This window comes from Abramis brama (assembly GCF_963993115.1).
Source record: "Abramis brama genome assembly, chromosome: 21".
In the NCBI taxonomy this organism is placed as follows: domain Eukaryota; kingdom Metazoa; phylum Chordata; class Actinopteri; order Cypriniformes; family Leuciscidae; genus Abramis; species Abramis brama.
In genome coordinates this window covers 21,688,530-21,706,892 of record NC_139983.1, presented here as the reverse complement: position 1 = coordinate 21,706,892, position 18,363 = coordinate 21,688,530, and the positions used below count along the sequence as shown (strand labels likewise).

General features: G+C 35.6%; 1 protein-coding gene across 1 annotated transcript in view; it reads left to right on the top strand.

Annotated features, from left to right (window-relative positions):
- Window positions 1-13,400, top strand: part of msrab (methionine sulfoxide reductase Ab) — a 29,663-nt gene extending 16,263 nt beyond the window's left edge. The window contains exons 5-6 of the mRNA XM_084097026.1: window positions 5,257-5,363; window positions 11,421-13,400. Of these exons, the coding sequence (XP_083953152.1) occupies window positions 5,257-5,363; window positions 11,421-11,594 (281 nt within the window). The 3' untranslated portion in view covers window positions 11,595-13,400. The remainder of the gene's footprint in view (window positions 1-5,256; window positions 5,364-11,420) is intronic.
- Window positions 13,401-18,363: the final 4,963 nt, after the last annotated feature.

The following is an 18,363-nucleotide window of genomic DNA, read 5'->3' as shown; positions in this document are numbered from 1 at the left end:
GAAAGGAATGTGTAGGGAGAGAGAAAAGGATTGAGATCAGAATATGACAGCCTAGATTCAAACCTGCATCTCTGTGAGCACAGTAGCTCTCAGTGTCATGAGCATGTGCACTACCCACTGTGCCATGGCCTCCACACTTCAGTTTGTTTTTTAATTTTTCATCATTAGGCCTTGAATACCAACAGCAACAATTTATGTTTGCCACAGAGTATTTTACAGTTATGGATCTAGTGTTTAATTTATAGATTATTCTTTTCTGGAAGAAAAATGAGAGCGAGAGAACATTATTTGTGGTGTATAATTGATAAAAAAATCAGTCAAATACTAGCGGCTACATGTTAAAAATAACAAACATGTATTAACAAACCATATTACATTTACTACACATTTTAAACATGTATTTTTATTCGCAAAGGGAATATGTGAGTGTGTGAGAGAACAAGGTTGTGTGTGTATGTGTGTTACATAAGAGGTGTAAAAATAGACCCGGCTCTGCACCATTCCTCTTAGTTGGCTGCTCTCGCACGCACACTGCTTCACCGTACCCACAGGGCACATACAACAGTGCTCTGAACAACCCCTCACACACATACACACTCACATATAAGCCTGCATCATACACGCTCAAATGCACAAACATACTCTCCCCAAAACCCTGCTAAAGCATCACACGTGCACCTACACAAACACATATGGACATTCTCCATCAGCTTAGAAAACAAACACACAATAGCCAAACTGTTTGTGTGTCTTCTTGTTGGCTTACATTTGAGCCTCCTCAGTGGTTAGAATAAGTCGTTTTATCCGCAGACACTGAGAGGCACTTCGGTCGTCGAAACACGGAAAGCGTAAAGCAATAAACCCATCCGACTGAGATTCTGAGCCATCAGTATGACACATGATTGACATTTTATATGACAGTGAAAATTTTGCTTTTGAAAGACGTGGAGATATCTCTGGAGTCATTCCACGGGCTTTATAATCCAGCTACACTGCTGATGTTCACCATATTAACTTAGAGAGATAGTTCACCTCAAAATAAAAAATCTGTGATTATTTACTCACCTTGTTGTTTCAAACCACCATGTTATTTTTTTCCACGCAACAAGATTCACCATAAAAGTGATCCATGTAATTTGTGTTCTTCTGATTACGGATAAATGGCCCATTTCAAAATTCTGTACTGCTTTGAAAAGTTAAATCAGTCGTTTTAAATGCTACAAGTGAATTTGGACATCACAGCATTATAATGCACAGTATGAAAAGTTTTTTTGTTTTGAGATTTGCTGAAGAATATATTTAACTGCATTATTAAATTATACTGTTTTATAAAGTAATATAATTAATTATCATCAACCAGTACTGAAATAAAAAAATCTTGAAAAAATAAAATCATAAAAAAATAGAGGCTGATAATTGATTTGGTATTTAAGGATTATATTTTGAATACCTAAATAAAGCTATTGGCCGTGAACTAAAATTAACTGTCATTTTATGGAAAAGATCTATGTGAAGATTCTTTTTAAAATTATAGTTTATGATAAGAGTTGATGGGAATGATATCATTTTTGGGGTGAACAATTCCTTTAAAATTCTGTCTTAATTTTCTTACCCTCATGTTGTTCCAAACCTGTATGACTTTTTTCTTTGGAACACAAAATAATATATTTTTAAGATATAAATACAGTTGCAATCGAAATTATTCAACCCCCATTGCAAATTAGGTTTATTGGCAAAATTTACAGACTTTCAGCTATTTGCAACGAACTAATCAAACAAAAGTAATTGAAATAGCTCATCACAACAAATGTGTCAAGGGGTTTCCCTAAATTCAACTGAAAATGCAACTTTTAATGACTTCTGCAGTCTCAAAATTATTCAACCCCCTGAATAGAATCCCTCACAACAGAACAAATCTGCAAAACAGGTGTTGTCTCTAGCACACCTGATGTAACTGATCAAGGGCTTCATTAGTTGTACCAGGTGTTCTTGAGCTAGAACACATGAAATATCTGAACTGGCTGGGTTTGTTGAGTGTCACTGCATGTTAGAAATATGGCTAAGTCAAAAGAATGGTTCAAAAAGTTTAGAGAAGATGATATCGCTCTTCACAAACAAGGAACAGGATACAAAAAGATAGCGAATGCACAAATTGTTCCTAGAGACACAGTTTGAAGCATAGTTTGCAAGTTCAAAGTTGAAGGAATAGTGGTTACTCTACCTGGACGGGCAGAAAAAGGAAGCTATCAACGGCCACGGCCAGATTTCTGAGAAGGCAGGTTCAGAAAAACACTCGGGTGACTGCAAAAAACCTGCAGCAAGACTTCGTGGCAACAGACACTGAGGTTTCAGCTGCACAGTAAAACGCTTACTAAACGCATGCCAGAACTCCAAGACGTACACCACCACTGACCCAAAAGCACAAGAAAAGTTGGCTCCAATTTGCTCAGAATCATATAAATACGCCACAGACGTTTTGGGATTCTGTTCTGTGGTGCGATGAAACAAAACTGGAACTTTTCGGCCCTATGGATCAGCGTTATGTCTGGAGGAAGAAGAATGAAGCATATGCTAAAATAAACACTCTGTCTACAGTTAAGCATGGTTGTGCTCGTGCTGCTCTGGGGCTGCTTCGCATCCTCTGTCACTGGAAACCTGCAGCTTGTGGAAGGCAAGATGGATTAATTTAAGTATCAGGAAATCCTAGAAGAAAATCATCATGCCGTCAGTGAGGAAGCTGAAGCTTGGGCGTCATTGGACCTTCCAACAGGACAATGATCCCAAGCATACCTCAAATTCCACCAAGGCTCGGTTGCAGAAGAAGTCCTGGAAGATTCTACAGTGGCCATCAAAGTCACCTGACTTGAACCCCATAGAAAATCTCTGGTGGGATTTGAAGGTGGTTGCAACACGCAAAACCAAGAATATTATTGAACTGAAGGCCATTGCTCATGAGGAATGGGTTAAGATTCCTCAGAAACGCTACCAAAAGCTGGTGTCTGGTTATACCTGTCGTTTACATCAGGTCATAACTGCAAAATGGTGTTCTACTAAGTACTAAAGATGCTTGCCATGAAGGGGTTGAATAGTTTTGAGACTGCAGAAGTCATTAAAAGTTGATTTTTCAGTTGAATTTGGGGATACGACTTGAAACATGTGTTGTGATGAGCTATTTCAATAAGTTTTGTTTGATTTGTTCATTGCAAACAGCTGAAAGTCTGTAAATTTTGCCAATAAACCTGATTTGCAATGGGGGTTGAATAATTTTACATATATATATATATATATATATATATATATATATATATATATATATATATAGTTAACCAAACAGGTTTGGTAACCATTGACATCTGTTGTGTGGAACAACATGAAGGTGAATAAACAATGACACATCTGTGTTTCTTACTTGTAACTTGCGAACTAATGTCCTCAAGTCCTTTCCATCTTTTCCTTTTCATCCACCCTTCCAAATCTTTTCTTTTTTCCCACCAGGAGAAGCCACATAAGTGCTGATATTTGAAATGTCTGGATTGGTCAAAGCATCCTTAGTGGATTGGTCTCTGTCAGGATGATGCTGTGTTTGTGTGTGTGTGTGCATGCGTGCGTGCGTGCGCGCTTTCACGTGCATGTACAGCTTATTCACTCACTAGCACACATAGTAAATCTTTCCTTTCTTCCCTCCATCTAAATCAAAGGGTGAAGCTTCTTGACCTCTGCATTAACAGAAATAGTTTTCCTGCGGGAGAGCCGTGTTGTGGGGAGAGAGAGACTGCGCGTGACATTTATGGAGTCAGCTTCTGCCCAGCTCTCCGCTCTCACCCTGTTTGTGCGCTGACAACACATTTGCAGCGGTCTCCACTCACGGTTCATGTGCGGTGTGTGTGTGTGTGTGTGTGTTGAGAGGAGAGATTCTGTATATTATTCAGCTTGAACAGGGAGGATCATCAATAATAACTAAGCGCTGTGATGGAGGCTGTAAAAAGAAGTGCTCCACTGTCTCGGGTGGAGTACATTGAGTGCTCGCTGTTTCCTTTTTGTTTTTAACTCTTTTTTTTACCCATGTGAGAAGAGAGAGATTTTTAAAAATGGTTTTGAAATACAGTGGCCCTAAAAAGTATGTGGGCACTTAAACTTCACTTAAAAATGTCTGAATGCCATTTCATTAAAAACAACATTTCCGGTTTCCACTAAAATACTGAAAGAGAGCTGTTTTCAACGTTGATAATAATAATGTTTCTTGAGCAACAAATCAGCTTATTCGAATAATTTCTGAGGGATCATGTGACACTGAAGACAGTAGTAATGATACTGATAGTTTTGATCACAGGAATAAATTACATTTTAAAATATATCATCATAGAACACAGCTATTGTACATTTTAATATTTCCCAATATTATTACTTGTATTGTGTTTTTGAAAAAGCTAAATGCAGCCTTTGTGAGGATAAGAGACTTCTTTCAAAAACATTATAAAATCTTACCAACCCCAGACTTTTGAACGGTATGGAATACTATTCAAAATGCAGACTAAAGGTATGTGGTCTCTGGTTGTCAAACGTTATTTCCATAGTTAATTCTGTGTGCACCTATGTTAACTTGTGGGGAACTGACTTTCTAGATCCACTAGATGTTGAAAAATGTCTCAGAAAAATCAGATTGTAAATGTTTGATTTGATATTGTGGTCTGTGCAGTGGTATTCAGACATTTTTAAGTGTTAATTAAGTGTGCAAATACTTCTTTCTAGAAACATTTTCTATAATTTGGCTGTGTGATGTGTTTGGCGGCTGTGATGACACACAGGCCTCAGGGTCACAAGGAAGGTCAGTGACTGTCACTTTGGCTTTGTAGGATCAGCCAATCAGAACGCAGTGTTTTGGCCTTTGAAGAGAGAGAGAGCTACAGAAGGCACCACACGGTAGAGAGCGCACAGCAAGATGGCCGACATCCAGTTCTACGGAAAGATGGATGAGAGACAGTATATTCACCGTGGAGGTTAAATTACAGGAATGTACTGAAACACAAATAGCTTTCCATATATTAACAAGGGGCAAATGATTCCAAGACTGCTATATTTTTACATTTTTTAACTTTTTCTTTCAGTAACATCACGGTAGAATCGAATGTTGCTTGCTAATGTTAGAAACATCATTAAAAATATTGACATATCCAGTGTGTCTGACATGACTGCAAATTCTTGAAGTGTGAGATTTTAAATGGGTCTAAAGCATGTATATGTGTGTGTATTTTTTAGGAATGGCACAGGGGAATGACCATGGCACACAGTACCGTTCTGCCATCTACACCTACAGCCCAGAACAGCAAGAGCTGGCCATGATGAGCAAGCATATGTACCAGGAGGTGCAGTATCTCCAGAAACACACAAACTTTACATTGATTTCTGTTGCTTTTATAATGAGTTAATGATATTTAATAACCCCTAACACTAGCCCCTTCAAACCATTCATTACGATTCTGTTATTTATTACTATTTACTATGATTATTAAGATATTACTTAGCTAAAATAAGGACATATCATAGACTTTTATTGTTTTTATATAAAGTTAAATATAATTGCTGTACAAAAAGCCCTACAAGATAACTTTTTGCATTTTATAATTTTTTTATTTAATAATTATTTTTACATTTGAGAATGATTTTTTTTTTATTATCAGATTTTGCTAACTTTAGGGGACAGTTTTGTACATACAGTGCTCATTTATGTAATTTTTCTAAATGATGTATTAGAGGGGGCATTCATGAGCAATTAAGTACATTATCGTTCAAAACATTGGTGGCCAGTAAGATTTATTTTTCTATTTTTGAATGTACTTCATTTTTGTATCAAGCGAGGATGGATTAAATTGTTCAGAAGTGACAGTAAAGACATTTGTATTGTTAGATCTATATTTCGAATAAATGCAATGCAGTTCTTTTGAACTTTGTATTCATCAAAGAATCCTGAAAAAAGTGTCATGATTTCCACAATAATATTAAGCAGCACACCTGTTTTCAACATTATTAATAAGAAATGTATCTTGAGCAGCAAATCAGCATATTTAAATGATTTCTGAAGGATCATGTGACACTGAAGACTGGAGTAATGATGCTGAAATTCAGCTTTGCATCACAGGAATGAATTACATTTTAAAATATATTAAAATAGAAAAGTTATTTTAAATTACAATAATATTTCACAATATTTTTTTTTATTGTAGTTTTACTGTATTTTTGATCAAATAAATGCAGCCTTGGTGAGAAATGTAAAAATAAATAAATAAAAAGACCAACCCCAAACAGTAATTTTCATGAATGCATTATATAACCACAGATTTAGCCAATGATTTGCTTTTTCTTCCCCATCACATCTCCAGAAGCGCTTCTGTCCTCTCTTTTCGATTCTTTGCCTCTCTCAAACTGTCCACTGTCAAACACTGACCGCCCACACCTGTCAGAAAGATGCGTTTGTGAATGCTCATGAACGCTGCTCGTCTGATTGTCTGGACTGTTAGCCCTGTCGAACTAGCGTGATGATGCTTTGTTTTGTGAGATGCAGGAGCTTGGGTAAACATCACCGTGGTATGCTTTGCTCCTCATGTCATCTGTCTTGCTTCTAGGGCTCAGATGTGATTTGGGTGAGAGGGGAATGAGGCGGTGGCAGGGAGGTTGGGTGACCCCTCTTGGCCTTGGCCTTGTGCGCATCAGGGGTGAAAGGTCAGGCTTGCGGGAGGCAGCTGTGTTTAAAGGGACGCAATTAGATTAGGGGACGAAACAGACATGCTGTTGATGGCCCTAGTGACCCCACAAGCTTAAATGAACACACACACACACAGATGTAGTGAGGACGAGGGGGTGCACCCCACAAACTGCATGTCAGCAGGGGTTAAAATTGACCAACTAAATTTTATGTGTATTAAAGTGTTTATATTTATAATGTTTTAAAGTGTTCTTGCTAAATAAAGAAAGGAGAAAACATGGATGAATTGGACAGACATGCAGTTATTATATATATATATATGTATATGTATATGTATATGTATATGTATATGTATGTATGTATGTATGTATATAAGAAGTCTCATGCTCACCAAGGCTGCATTTATTTTATCAAAAAAGTCAAAATGTTTGATCAAAAGTTTTTGGAAAAAATATACAGGAAAAAAGTAATAGTTTATTAATAGTTTATTCCTGTGATGGCAAAGCTGAATTTTCAGCAGTCATTACTCGCAGTCAGTGTTGCATAATGTGCTAAAGATGCTGATTAGGTGCTCAAGAAACATTTCTTATTATTATTAATGGCGAAAACAGTTGTGCTGCTTAATATTTTTTGTTGAAACGGTGTAACTTTTTTCAGGATTCTTTGATTAGAAAGTTCAAAAGAACAGCATTTATTTGAAACAGAAATATTATTTTATTATTATATTTCACTTTTGATAAATTGAATGCGTCCTTGATTAATAAAAAGAAAAATAATGTTGTCTAAATAATGAGCGATATATGATTATATACGAGAACTGGTGAAATTCTAGAAATTCTATATGGCATGTGAAGTTGTTGGTGATATGACCTGAAACCTATAGGCCTTTTTAATGGAACGAATGGCTCCGGATTGCATGAAATCTATTTTAAATATGTTTATTAAAAGTGCGACACATCTCCTAGACTTTATAGCTTTTCCCTGCAGTCGATGCTTGTGCTTCTCTCCTGATCCTTTTCTCTCTGAGGGCAGAGCAAATCTGAAGTGGTTTCGAAGAGCAGCTTGGTTACATAAGCAGCAGCAGTGATGAGATTAGACATGTTAGCCCAGAGTCTTGTTAAAATATTGAGGAATGTGCGCGTGTGTTTGCGTCCTTCTTACTTTGGAAAAGCACAACTGATTGTCTCGCAGCGGAGAGTGAGAATTTGAAGAGGGACAGTGAAATGAAAGACAGACGTGATGAGTGTGAAGAGATTGATGAGGCCTTTTTGAGGACTCTTCCATAAGGTCAAACTCAGGTGATGAATCCGACATCACATGCAGACGGGAAATGAATTATTAGCACCCGTCGAGAGTTGCACTCCATCAGAGTCTCTCAAAACTCTGCCATCATCAGTGAGGGCAGTCAGGGAGAAGGAAAAGCAGGAGTGGGAGAGGAAGAAACGCTCTTTTAAATGCTGTGGATGAGGACGGGAGGGGTGCTGTAATAAAATGTAGGAATTTGCAGAACATCAAAGAGTTTTTATTCAGTAGCGAAAGCGAGCGAGACGCAGGAAGAGAGAGTGGAGGTACAATTCTGCTGCAGTGAAGCACTTTCTCAGAGGAGTTATTTTAGGGATTTGAATTGAAGTTTATGAATTTTCTTTGTTTATCTGCTTGTGTTATGCTGCAGACATCAACATTTCATTTATTTATTTATTTATCATGGATATGTTCTTTTCATTGCCCATATCAAATGTGGAGAGATGAGTTTTTTTAAAGAAAAAGGCAATGCACAAATGGGATAAAAAAAAATCATTTTAAAGTCAAAATTTACATTATTTATATTTTTTCGTCTTTTGTGCAATCTAATGCTATTGTTAATCCCACTTCAAAATGTTATCATAATATTTAATTTTATTATCAAAATAAAATTTTGTAAAATGTACGATTTTTATGTAAAAAGCTTTTTTTATGAAATGAATAGACCGTATTGATGTTGCACCCATATGTCTTTTTTAATTCATTATTATTTTCTTTAGTCATGTTTTTGTTTGTTCCCTTTATAACCCATGTCAAATTTTATGTAAAATTTTTTTTAGCTGACATTAACCGATTAAATTCACAATCTAATCTATTTCCGTTTTTCTTTTCTTTTCGGGTGGAATATCCTTTTATTGTGAAATACGTCAGTTTATGGAAACCAAATGCGTTTTGAATGGTGTTTGGTTCTGACTTTAAGAATAAAGGAAAACGATTTAATTATCATTTTGACCATGCTAGCAGATTTCGAGAATGAAAAGAACCATGTAATAATCATAAATAGTAGTAGTAATTGGCCTAAATAGACAAGTTTTTCTTCCAAAATGCTAATCGCTAGTGATGCCTAGCTTAGGTTCCCAAAAGCGCTCTATCTAAAAACAAAATCTCTCTCTCTCTCTCTGTTCCATGTCATGTAATCTTAAACACATAGATGCTTTGATCTGTCTCCTCTCACGGGTCACATGACCCTCCGCTGTCTTATTCCCTCTCACAAAATGCAGGAACAGCCAAGTATGACAAAATGGATTCCTGACTATATCTCATGCACATAGACACACACACACACACACACACACACTCATGCTTACATGCAAACTAAACATGGGTGGAGATGTGCATAAATGCAGAGAACATGCAAAGAACAGCCTTGGCCTTTACACTGTTCTTTTTACATAATTATGTCGTCCTCTTGAATGTTTAGCCTAAAGTGAATCACACATGTATTTACAGATGTGTATATATACACCTACACATGCTTTTCTATTTGTGCTGCAGAACTATACAGCTTCTGATATATAAGCAAGATAGCTAAGCTAAAACACTGTCACAGTTTCCATATTCAGATATTTTGCAGCATAGCTTTTTGGTTCATAGAAAGAGCTGCATTAATATTCATTATTTATGTTGTAATGTTAAAAGTAGGACAAGCTGTTGCAGTTAGCGTACTCTTGTGCAGATTTGTGAGTGTGTGTGTAAATAGTCTTATAAGGTGAGTTTGTGCCAGAGACCCACAGAGAAACCCAAATTAAATTCAATCTGATGGGAATATTAAGGCAATTCTGGTTGTGAAACAGCTGTTATGAAGACAGTATATACACCAGAAAATAGTTGGACTAATATTAACATGAGTGTGTTTAAGGATGCAGAAACCCTTTTGTGTTAGTGGCATTAGTTGAGTCATCAGAGTCACATGAAGCATATTCAGATATGCAAATGCTTATGTAATCTCTCTCTCTCTCTCTCTCTCTCTCTCTCTCTCTCTCTCTCTCTCTCTCTCTCTCTCTCTCTCTCTCTCTCTCTCTCTCTCTCTCTCTCTATCTAAATCTCTCTCTCTATCTCTCTCTGCTTGACTGTCCACCGGAGAGACACAGACCACCGAGCTTTGACAGCGCCAAGTTTCTGACACCTTTTCCACACACACACACACACACACATACAATTTCCCCAAATTTACAATTCCTCTGCTTTTAATGTACACTATTTGAAATAATTGCCACAATTTAAAGGGTCATAAAACCGGGCTCAGCAATAAAGATTTTTTTTTCTGTTGGCCCATCCAGGCCAGGAACATTAGATTTGTTCTTGACCTGCCAATGTAGGCCTAGCCCCCAAAAAAATAAGAATAAAAAATATATATATATATATATATATATATATATATATTATTATTATTATTATTATTATTATTATATTTATTTTTTTGTGAAAATTATTTTGTGCCTGAGGTATTAATTAATTCATTAATTAATAATTTAAGAAAAGGGGAAACCGATGTGCTCTTTAGAACCACAGAAAAATGCCTAAATGAATTTAATTAATTAATTTATTTATTTTTAATTTTTTACGGAACATTTTCTTTACCAAAAATAACAGCATTTTATTTATGAGTAATTGTAATGACAATTATTATTATTCTTATAAATAACATTATAAATAAATAATAATGAAATCATAATTTTCTCACACACTCTTATTCATTTTTCTCATCAAGTGTTTGGTCCTCTCTTTATGCACACCTGGCTAAATGTTTTCTTCATTCCTGTTCACTGTAGCAAGTGTAACCATGTGATAATCCAGTAAGATCATTCTCACCTTTTTGCCTTTTTAAAAATATTAATTTCACAGACAAGATTTTTAAATACAAAGCATATGGGAAATGTTGGCTTTATGTTGTTGTATAGGTATCTTTGTTTTTGTTTATGTCCCAGCTGTTGTTAGGATATCAGGATGTTATGGTGCACACACAGCCTCTTTTGTTAGACATTAAATCAGAACCGGAGTAAATGCAGCAGACTTCTGTCACCACCTAGTGACTGAGATCTGAAACTACATACAATTCAAAAAGGACAGTTGTGAAGGCACAATGATTCTTTCCTCTTTTTCTTTCTGTTCTAGAGACATGTGAGCTTTAGAAATACTGTGATTGATGTTCAAATGTGTTTTGTTCTCTATGTTTTTGTACTAGTACTACCTAAAGCAATTTTCTGCTGTTGGAGTTTAAGTGACCTCTAGAGGGAGACAGAACTTCAACCATGTCCCTTTTAAAGAGTTTTGGACACAATACCTGGCTTTAACATCTCACACACAAGAAAGTCTCAGTTCAGATCGAGTTGCTTCTCCCTAGACAGCGATCACGTTTACCCTCTTGATATCAAGAATGTGTCATCATTTACCGTCTCTTTCTCTGCTCTTCTGCTAGGCGCTGACGAGGAAAGGCCTGGGTGAGATCACCACAGAGATCCGGGAGCACACCGAGTTTTACTATGCTGAAGACTATCACCAGCAATATCTGCACAAGGTGCCTAAAGGATACTGTGGGTTAAAGGGCACAGGTGTCACCTGTTCTTTTGGAGGAGAAAAAGACGAACTCTGACTCGGGGCAGACAGACATAATTGTCTGCTGTTTTAAAGGGATAGTTTACCCACAAACATTTTGTCATAATTTATTCACCCTTATGTAGTTCCTTTTTTTTCTGAGGAAAGTCATATTTAATATTTAATATTCTTCTGAATAGCTGGGTTATCGTTATCTAAAACTATAACAAAACATTTCTCATTTTTGTTAAGCTTCTTTTAGTTAACTTTGGCCTGGTTTCACAGACAGGGCTTAGATTAAGCTAGGATTAGGCCTTAGTTCAATTAGGACATTTAAGTAGCTTTTATAAACATGAAAAAAAACATTACTGATGTACATCTTGAGACAAAACAATGACATTGACATATTTTAAGGTATGTCAGTGCAAGTTGCTTTCAGTTAAAACAGCTCAAACATTCATTTTAGTCTGGGACTAGCTTAAGCCTTGTATGAAAAATTAAAAATGTAACCTTAAAGTGCTCGCCTATGGTGAAAATCCTGTTTTTAATCTTGTTTATATGTCTATGTGGTGTTTTAATATATTTTAAGACAAACCATGTGCAAATTCATCAGTCACAGTCAACACCATTGCTGAGTATTTTCTCCTTATATCTGGAGTGTATGGCAGTCCGTTTTGACTTCTATTCATTCCCAGGATATGAATTATTGATCAACAATTCAAATTTCACTAGTAAAAATGTTAATTCTTGATATCAACAATGACGTCATCACTCACAGAAATACAAATTCTTGGTATCAAGAATAAATTTCAGCTTTTAGTAAAAAAAATGTTAGAAAATGTTAGTAAAAACTTTCATTCTTGATATTTGTAATTGTATTTTCACTATGTCACCATAGGCTGCCGTTCAAATACATATCAAGAATTGATTTCTTACAAGTTGAAATTCCAATTTCACATATCAGAAATACAATTCTTACTAGTAAAAATGTAAGCTCCTAATATCAAGAACTCAATTTTCACTAGTTGAAATGTTAATTCTTGATATCTGAAAATGTATTTCTGATATCAATAATTAGGAGAGTAATTTCAGACATCTGAAAATGGCTTACTTACTAATAACAATCACATTCATGATACCAAAATTTTTACTAGTAGCAATTTAATTGTTGATATCAAGAACAGACATTTGTATGGCAAGCCATTATGACTTTAATTAATTCTCAATATATGAATTATTGATATTAACAATCACATTTTCACTAGTTAAAATGCAAATTCTTAATATCAGGAATTAGATTTCTACTAGTAACAATGGATATTTTTTATATCAGGAATTACATTTCCACTAGTAAAAATTTTAAGTCTTGAAATCAACAATAACGTCATCACTTGCAGAAATACGAATTCTTGATATCAAGAATTAAATTTCAACTAGTAAAAATAAAATATAATAAAATATTTTCACTAGTGAAATGTCACCATAGGCTGCCATTCAAATTCAATTGTTGATATCATATCTTACTAGTTAAAATTCCACATATCAGAAATACAATTCTTACTAGTAAAAACCTTTATTTTTGATATCGATAATTACGTGGTTACTAGTCCAAATGGTGAACGGGAACATTAGCGTTTGTGTAACATTAGCAAGCAACACATTCTCAGCTGTTTGAAAACGTAGTCAAGCCAAAGTCTAATATCAGTTACCGTTGTGTCCGATGTTGTAGAGAGCGATACATAAAATGCATTTCCATTCTGATACATAGACTTGTATACGAGCCTGTATAAATCGCTCCATTTTCTGCGGAATCAGTTTCTGGTTCAAACATATATGACTGAATTAAACCAATGTTTCCACTTGCTATTGTGTAGCATTTACTACAGTTGACTGAGTGGATCAGGTAGTCCGAGCTGGTGTGAGTGATTTGCAAATTCATGGGTCCAGGTAAAATGAAGCAACTGTGCATGTAGAAATTATTTTCACAGGAAAAAGCATTTAAATATGCCATTTTGATAATCAAAGATGAGTTTTAAGGGATACAATTATTGACTGCGGGGGGACTTAGACTATATCATGAGAACGAAAACCAATAAAAATAACAAAACTACTAAATTAACATGAAAACAAAAAAATATTAAAATTCAAAACATTAACAAAAACTATAATAGCATATCAATGATACTAAAATAACACTGCTGTAAAGCACAGAAAATTATGCTCTTTTTCATGCAGTTAAAATAAATGGGGATTATAGCTTTCATGTTTTAAAAAGGAGAACAACATTACTCACCCAAAACTATCGTATGGTATATCTTCAGAAGAATATCGTGCTCTAATCGTATGCACTATTTCACTGTGCTTTTGTGTACTTTTTGTGAAGTTTAAAAGCTTAGTTTTTTTCCCCATGAAAGAAATTCAAACCTTTTTCATTTTGAGGTGAATTACTCTTTTAACATGGGAGTGCTGTTTTGCAAGTGTATTGTGTGATCCATGTATAAAATGACAGATACATGTGTAGTATGCATGTAAAAATGGATTTTCCTGACAAAATGTCGATAGTCTAAGTTGGAGCTTCAAAGCTAGCAGCAACCTTCTGCCAGTGATATTTCCTGAAGCTAAATCTGTCATACTGTCTGCTTTAGAGCATCTGCTCTGTGGATGCCTTGTGCTCTGGCCAATCTCTGATCTCTGTGGACATTATAGTTCTGCCGCATTCTAATACATCACCCCCTGATTTAAAATACAAATGACTAATTCTGCCTCATGGTAACATGCATTATAACGCTTGCTTTGAGTTTCCATGACCATTCGGAAAGGTGTACATAAGACTGTTTACTTTAATCTGCTTTAGAACAATTGTAAAAATAGAATTTAGCTTGTAGCTTATCCCAGTGACCCAGACCTGCATGAGAGACAACCTGGATCAATGGCCAGTCATCATCATTCAGGGAAAATTCAACTATTCTTCTTTTTCTTTATTGAGCCGTCAAGTTGCAAATGTAATGTCTTTTTACCACTAGGAGGCAGCACATGTAAATATAAAAAGCATATCTCTGAATAGGTTAAGGCAAATTGTAAAATGTGTGATTTCTGTGCCAATGGCATCACCAAACAACAGCAGAAATTACAAGAAAAGAAAGATTTGTCATTGCTTTAACAAAGGCTTGTGAAAGTCATTTAGGCCTTAGTTTAAATACGTTGGTCGTTTGAAGAGAGACTTGAAAGCTGGAAAATGTGGTTGGTTGGCAGTTGGTTTCTAGATGGTTGGTACATTTTTCTGGGTAGTTGTGGGGACACTATCAAAAATAGTCGATCTCCGAATGCAACGTAACAGGGAGGAGAGTAAAGATGGAAAGCTCCTAAAGCTTAGTTCCATATAAATTCACGGATAATTTGTTGTTAGTGAAAATCAATATTGAGTCAGTTCATTCACATTCGGAGATCGACTATTTTTGACTGTCAAAATGCCGGCAGACACAGCTACAGTGAGTTGTTCAAAATCTTTCTTTTTAGTAAACTCTGTGTACACAAACAATGTTCTCAATGCTCGAGTTCATGTGTAGAGCCTCCGGTGATAAAGTTTCATGTTGTGTCGAGCCTTCTTAGTGTTTTAAAAATAGCGATTTTTGATGCTATCATAGAAGTGTCCCAAGCACTCCCATTCAAAAGGCAATTTGACCAAAAACAAAAATACGGTCAAACTTAAAAGTGGCGTTTCCATTCTAATTATGCTTTTAAACGAAAGTTCGCCTCGGGTAGATTGACAAAAAGGCCGGTTGCATTTTGGCGAGAGTTACCCTATAAAGCTGTAGGGGGAGTTAGAGCAGAAACGACCAGAGCCAGAAGACAATTTTCCAAATGTATTTTTCTGTGTTACACAACTGAAATAATGTCATACAGGTTTGGTATAAGATGTGGGTGGGGAAATGATGACAGAATTTTCATTCTGGTGTGAACATACAAACCTGCTTTAAGTGGGTTATTGTAAATATTCTGGTTTCACACCTCAGCTGTGTAAAGTGCTGCACATGAGTCAGCTGCTCATTTTAGAAAATGAAAAAGAGCTTGACAATAAGCTGAATCTGCTGACTGGCCTGACCAGAGCCGCATACTTATAATGATTATATGTTGATATGTCAGACTTAAGCAGCGGTAACTGCCCTTGTTTACCTCTTCATCAAGTTGAATATGAAGTACTGATGGACTGGGCCTGACTTTGAGTGAAGTTTAAGTGATATCTCTGACATGGACTCTAAAACAAAGGCTGTGTGCTTTAAAACTGTGTCAAGGGGTTGTAGAGCCGTCAGAATGGAGGATTCTGGGAGCCTTGTGTGGTGTGTTGTCGTCTGCTCCTCAGCTGATGATGTCACTGTTATCTATCATCTCTGGCTGTGTCTCTGGGATGAGACACACACATGATTCACACAGCACCTGTATGAGCAGACAGATTTCTGGGAAATGATACATTCATCTTCACACTCCCACGTGTGTGCTATATGCACCTACCTGTTTTCACCGCCAGACATGCATAGGGGTTACATACACACATATATGCTATGTATGGCTCAACACAAACATTGGCGAAGGTCAGATTACCAAGATTTGTTAAACAACTGCTTTCTTTTTTTCCCGTGGAAATTGATCTTCATACAGTGGTCACAAAAAGTAATTTGTACACTTAAGTCACAATTAATGTCTGAATTACAATAGACATTTTCTTAGAAGTAACTTATAGTAACTTAGAAGTAATATTTCATTTTTATTCTATACATATCATACACGTATGTAATTTAACTTGTCCCTCTTTTCTTTTTTTATTGAATGGGGCCAACCATACATTTTAAAATATTCAAAAGTATATCCACGAGAAGTTATTAGTGCTTTAACATGATTTTAGTGTGAAAAAAAACAAAACGCTTACCAAGCATTTCTGTAAAGTTGTGTCCAATTTTACAACACCGTTGTACGGAAGAGGATTAGGGCCAAGCAATAATAAAAAAATAAAACCATCTCGAGATTAAAATCATTATAATGCGAGATTAAACTCGTTAAATTTCGAGAAAAAACGTCGAAATACAATCTTGAGAATAAACTCATTAAATATCGAGAATAAAGTTGTTGTGTTTCGAGAAAAAACTCGTTAAATTTCGAGAGAAAAAAACTCGATATACAATCTTGAGAATAAACATTAAATTTCGAGAATAAAGTCGTTGTGTTTCGAGAAAAAAAACTTGTTAAATTTCGAGAAAAAAAGTCGAAATAATCGTGAGAATAAACTCATGAAATTTCAAGAATAAAGTCTGTGTTTCGAGAAAAAAAGTCGAAATTAAATGTAGAGAATAACGCATTCGATCAGTGTTCATTGCATAGCATACTGGACATGGCAGAGTTGGACCACTTAGTCAAGCTATATTTTAGACTTTCTTTCAGTAACAAAGAATAGAACATTCTTAGGTCTAGGTCGGCTAGGTCTTTTTAGAAGAAAAAATCAGTCCAATTTGCACGATGTACTCGCTTTTGTCCAACATGAAATTCATCGAGGTTTCGTGGTTTCCCAGGATACCATGAGACTCATTATTAAACTTGTTGATCCTCAAGGTGTGGAATTTCGACGAAGGAGACGCTTGAGAAGACGCCAGTACACTTGCGCATATGGACAGCTATGATAAATTAAAACCGTACGGCATTGCCATTAATGGCTGTATAGATGGTTACAGTCGTTACATTCTGTGGATGGAGGCGTACACAACCAACAACGATTAATAATGCGTCTTATGGTATCCAGGGAAACCACGAAACCTCGATGAGGTTGATATCAGTAGGCTATGCAATGAACACTGATCGAATGCGTTATTCTCTACATTTCATTGCGACTTTTTTTCTCGAAACACAATGACTTTTTTCTCGAAATTTAATGAGTTTATTCTCACGATTACTTCGACTTTTTTTCTTGAAATTTAACAAGTTTTTTCTCGAAACACAACGACTTTATTCTCGAAATTTAATTAGTTAATTCTCAAGATTGTATTTCGAGTTTTTTTTCTCGAAATTTAACGAGTTTTTTCTCGAAACACAACGACTTTATTCTCGAAATGTAATGAGTTTATTCTCAATTGTATTTCGACTTTTTTCTCGAAATTGAACGAGTTTTTTCTCGAAACACAACGACTTTATTCTCGATATTTAATGAGTTTATTCTCAAGATTGTATTTCGACTTTTTTTCTTAAAATTTAACGAGTTTAATCTTGCATTATAATGACTTTAATCTCGAGATGGTTTTATTTTTTTTATTATTGCTTGGCCCTAATCCTCTTCCATACCGTTGGCATGATAACATAATGCCTAAAACCCTATATGGACCATAAAAGATAATGTGAAAAAATGTACAGCTCAAATAATGCACAGGTTTAACAGAAGAATTAATGTGAGTGTTTATAAACTCTCTCTTCTAAACTCCAAAAATTCAAAAAGTTCAAAACTCCAATAAATTCTAATGCTACAAAACCTGACTTTTAGCGTTTTGTGTGTGTGTGTGTGTGTGTGTGTGTGAGAGAGAGAGAGAGAGAATCAACATCATGCCACCAAGTTTTTTATTGAAGCCGGAATATTACTTTAAGTGTCCAACCTTTTTTGGGACTGCTGTATATTGTCTTTAGTTGAATTACTATGTCCAGTACAGCCACAAATCTACCAACATACACACACAGGTGTGGTGGCATGTTCATTCAACCAGACACACACATGCATGCACACACACACCCTGACACACTGACAAATCTAGAAAAAGCTTTTTTGTTGACCGCAGTCTGATTTCCTCTGCTCT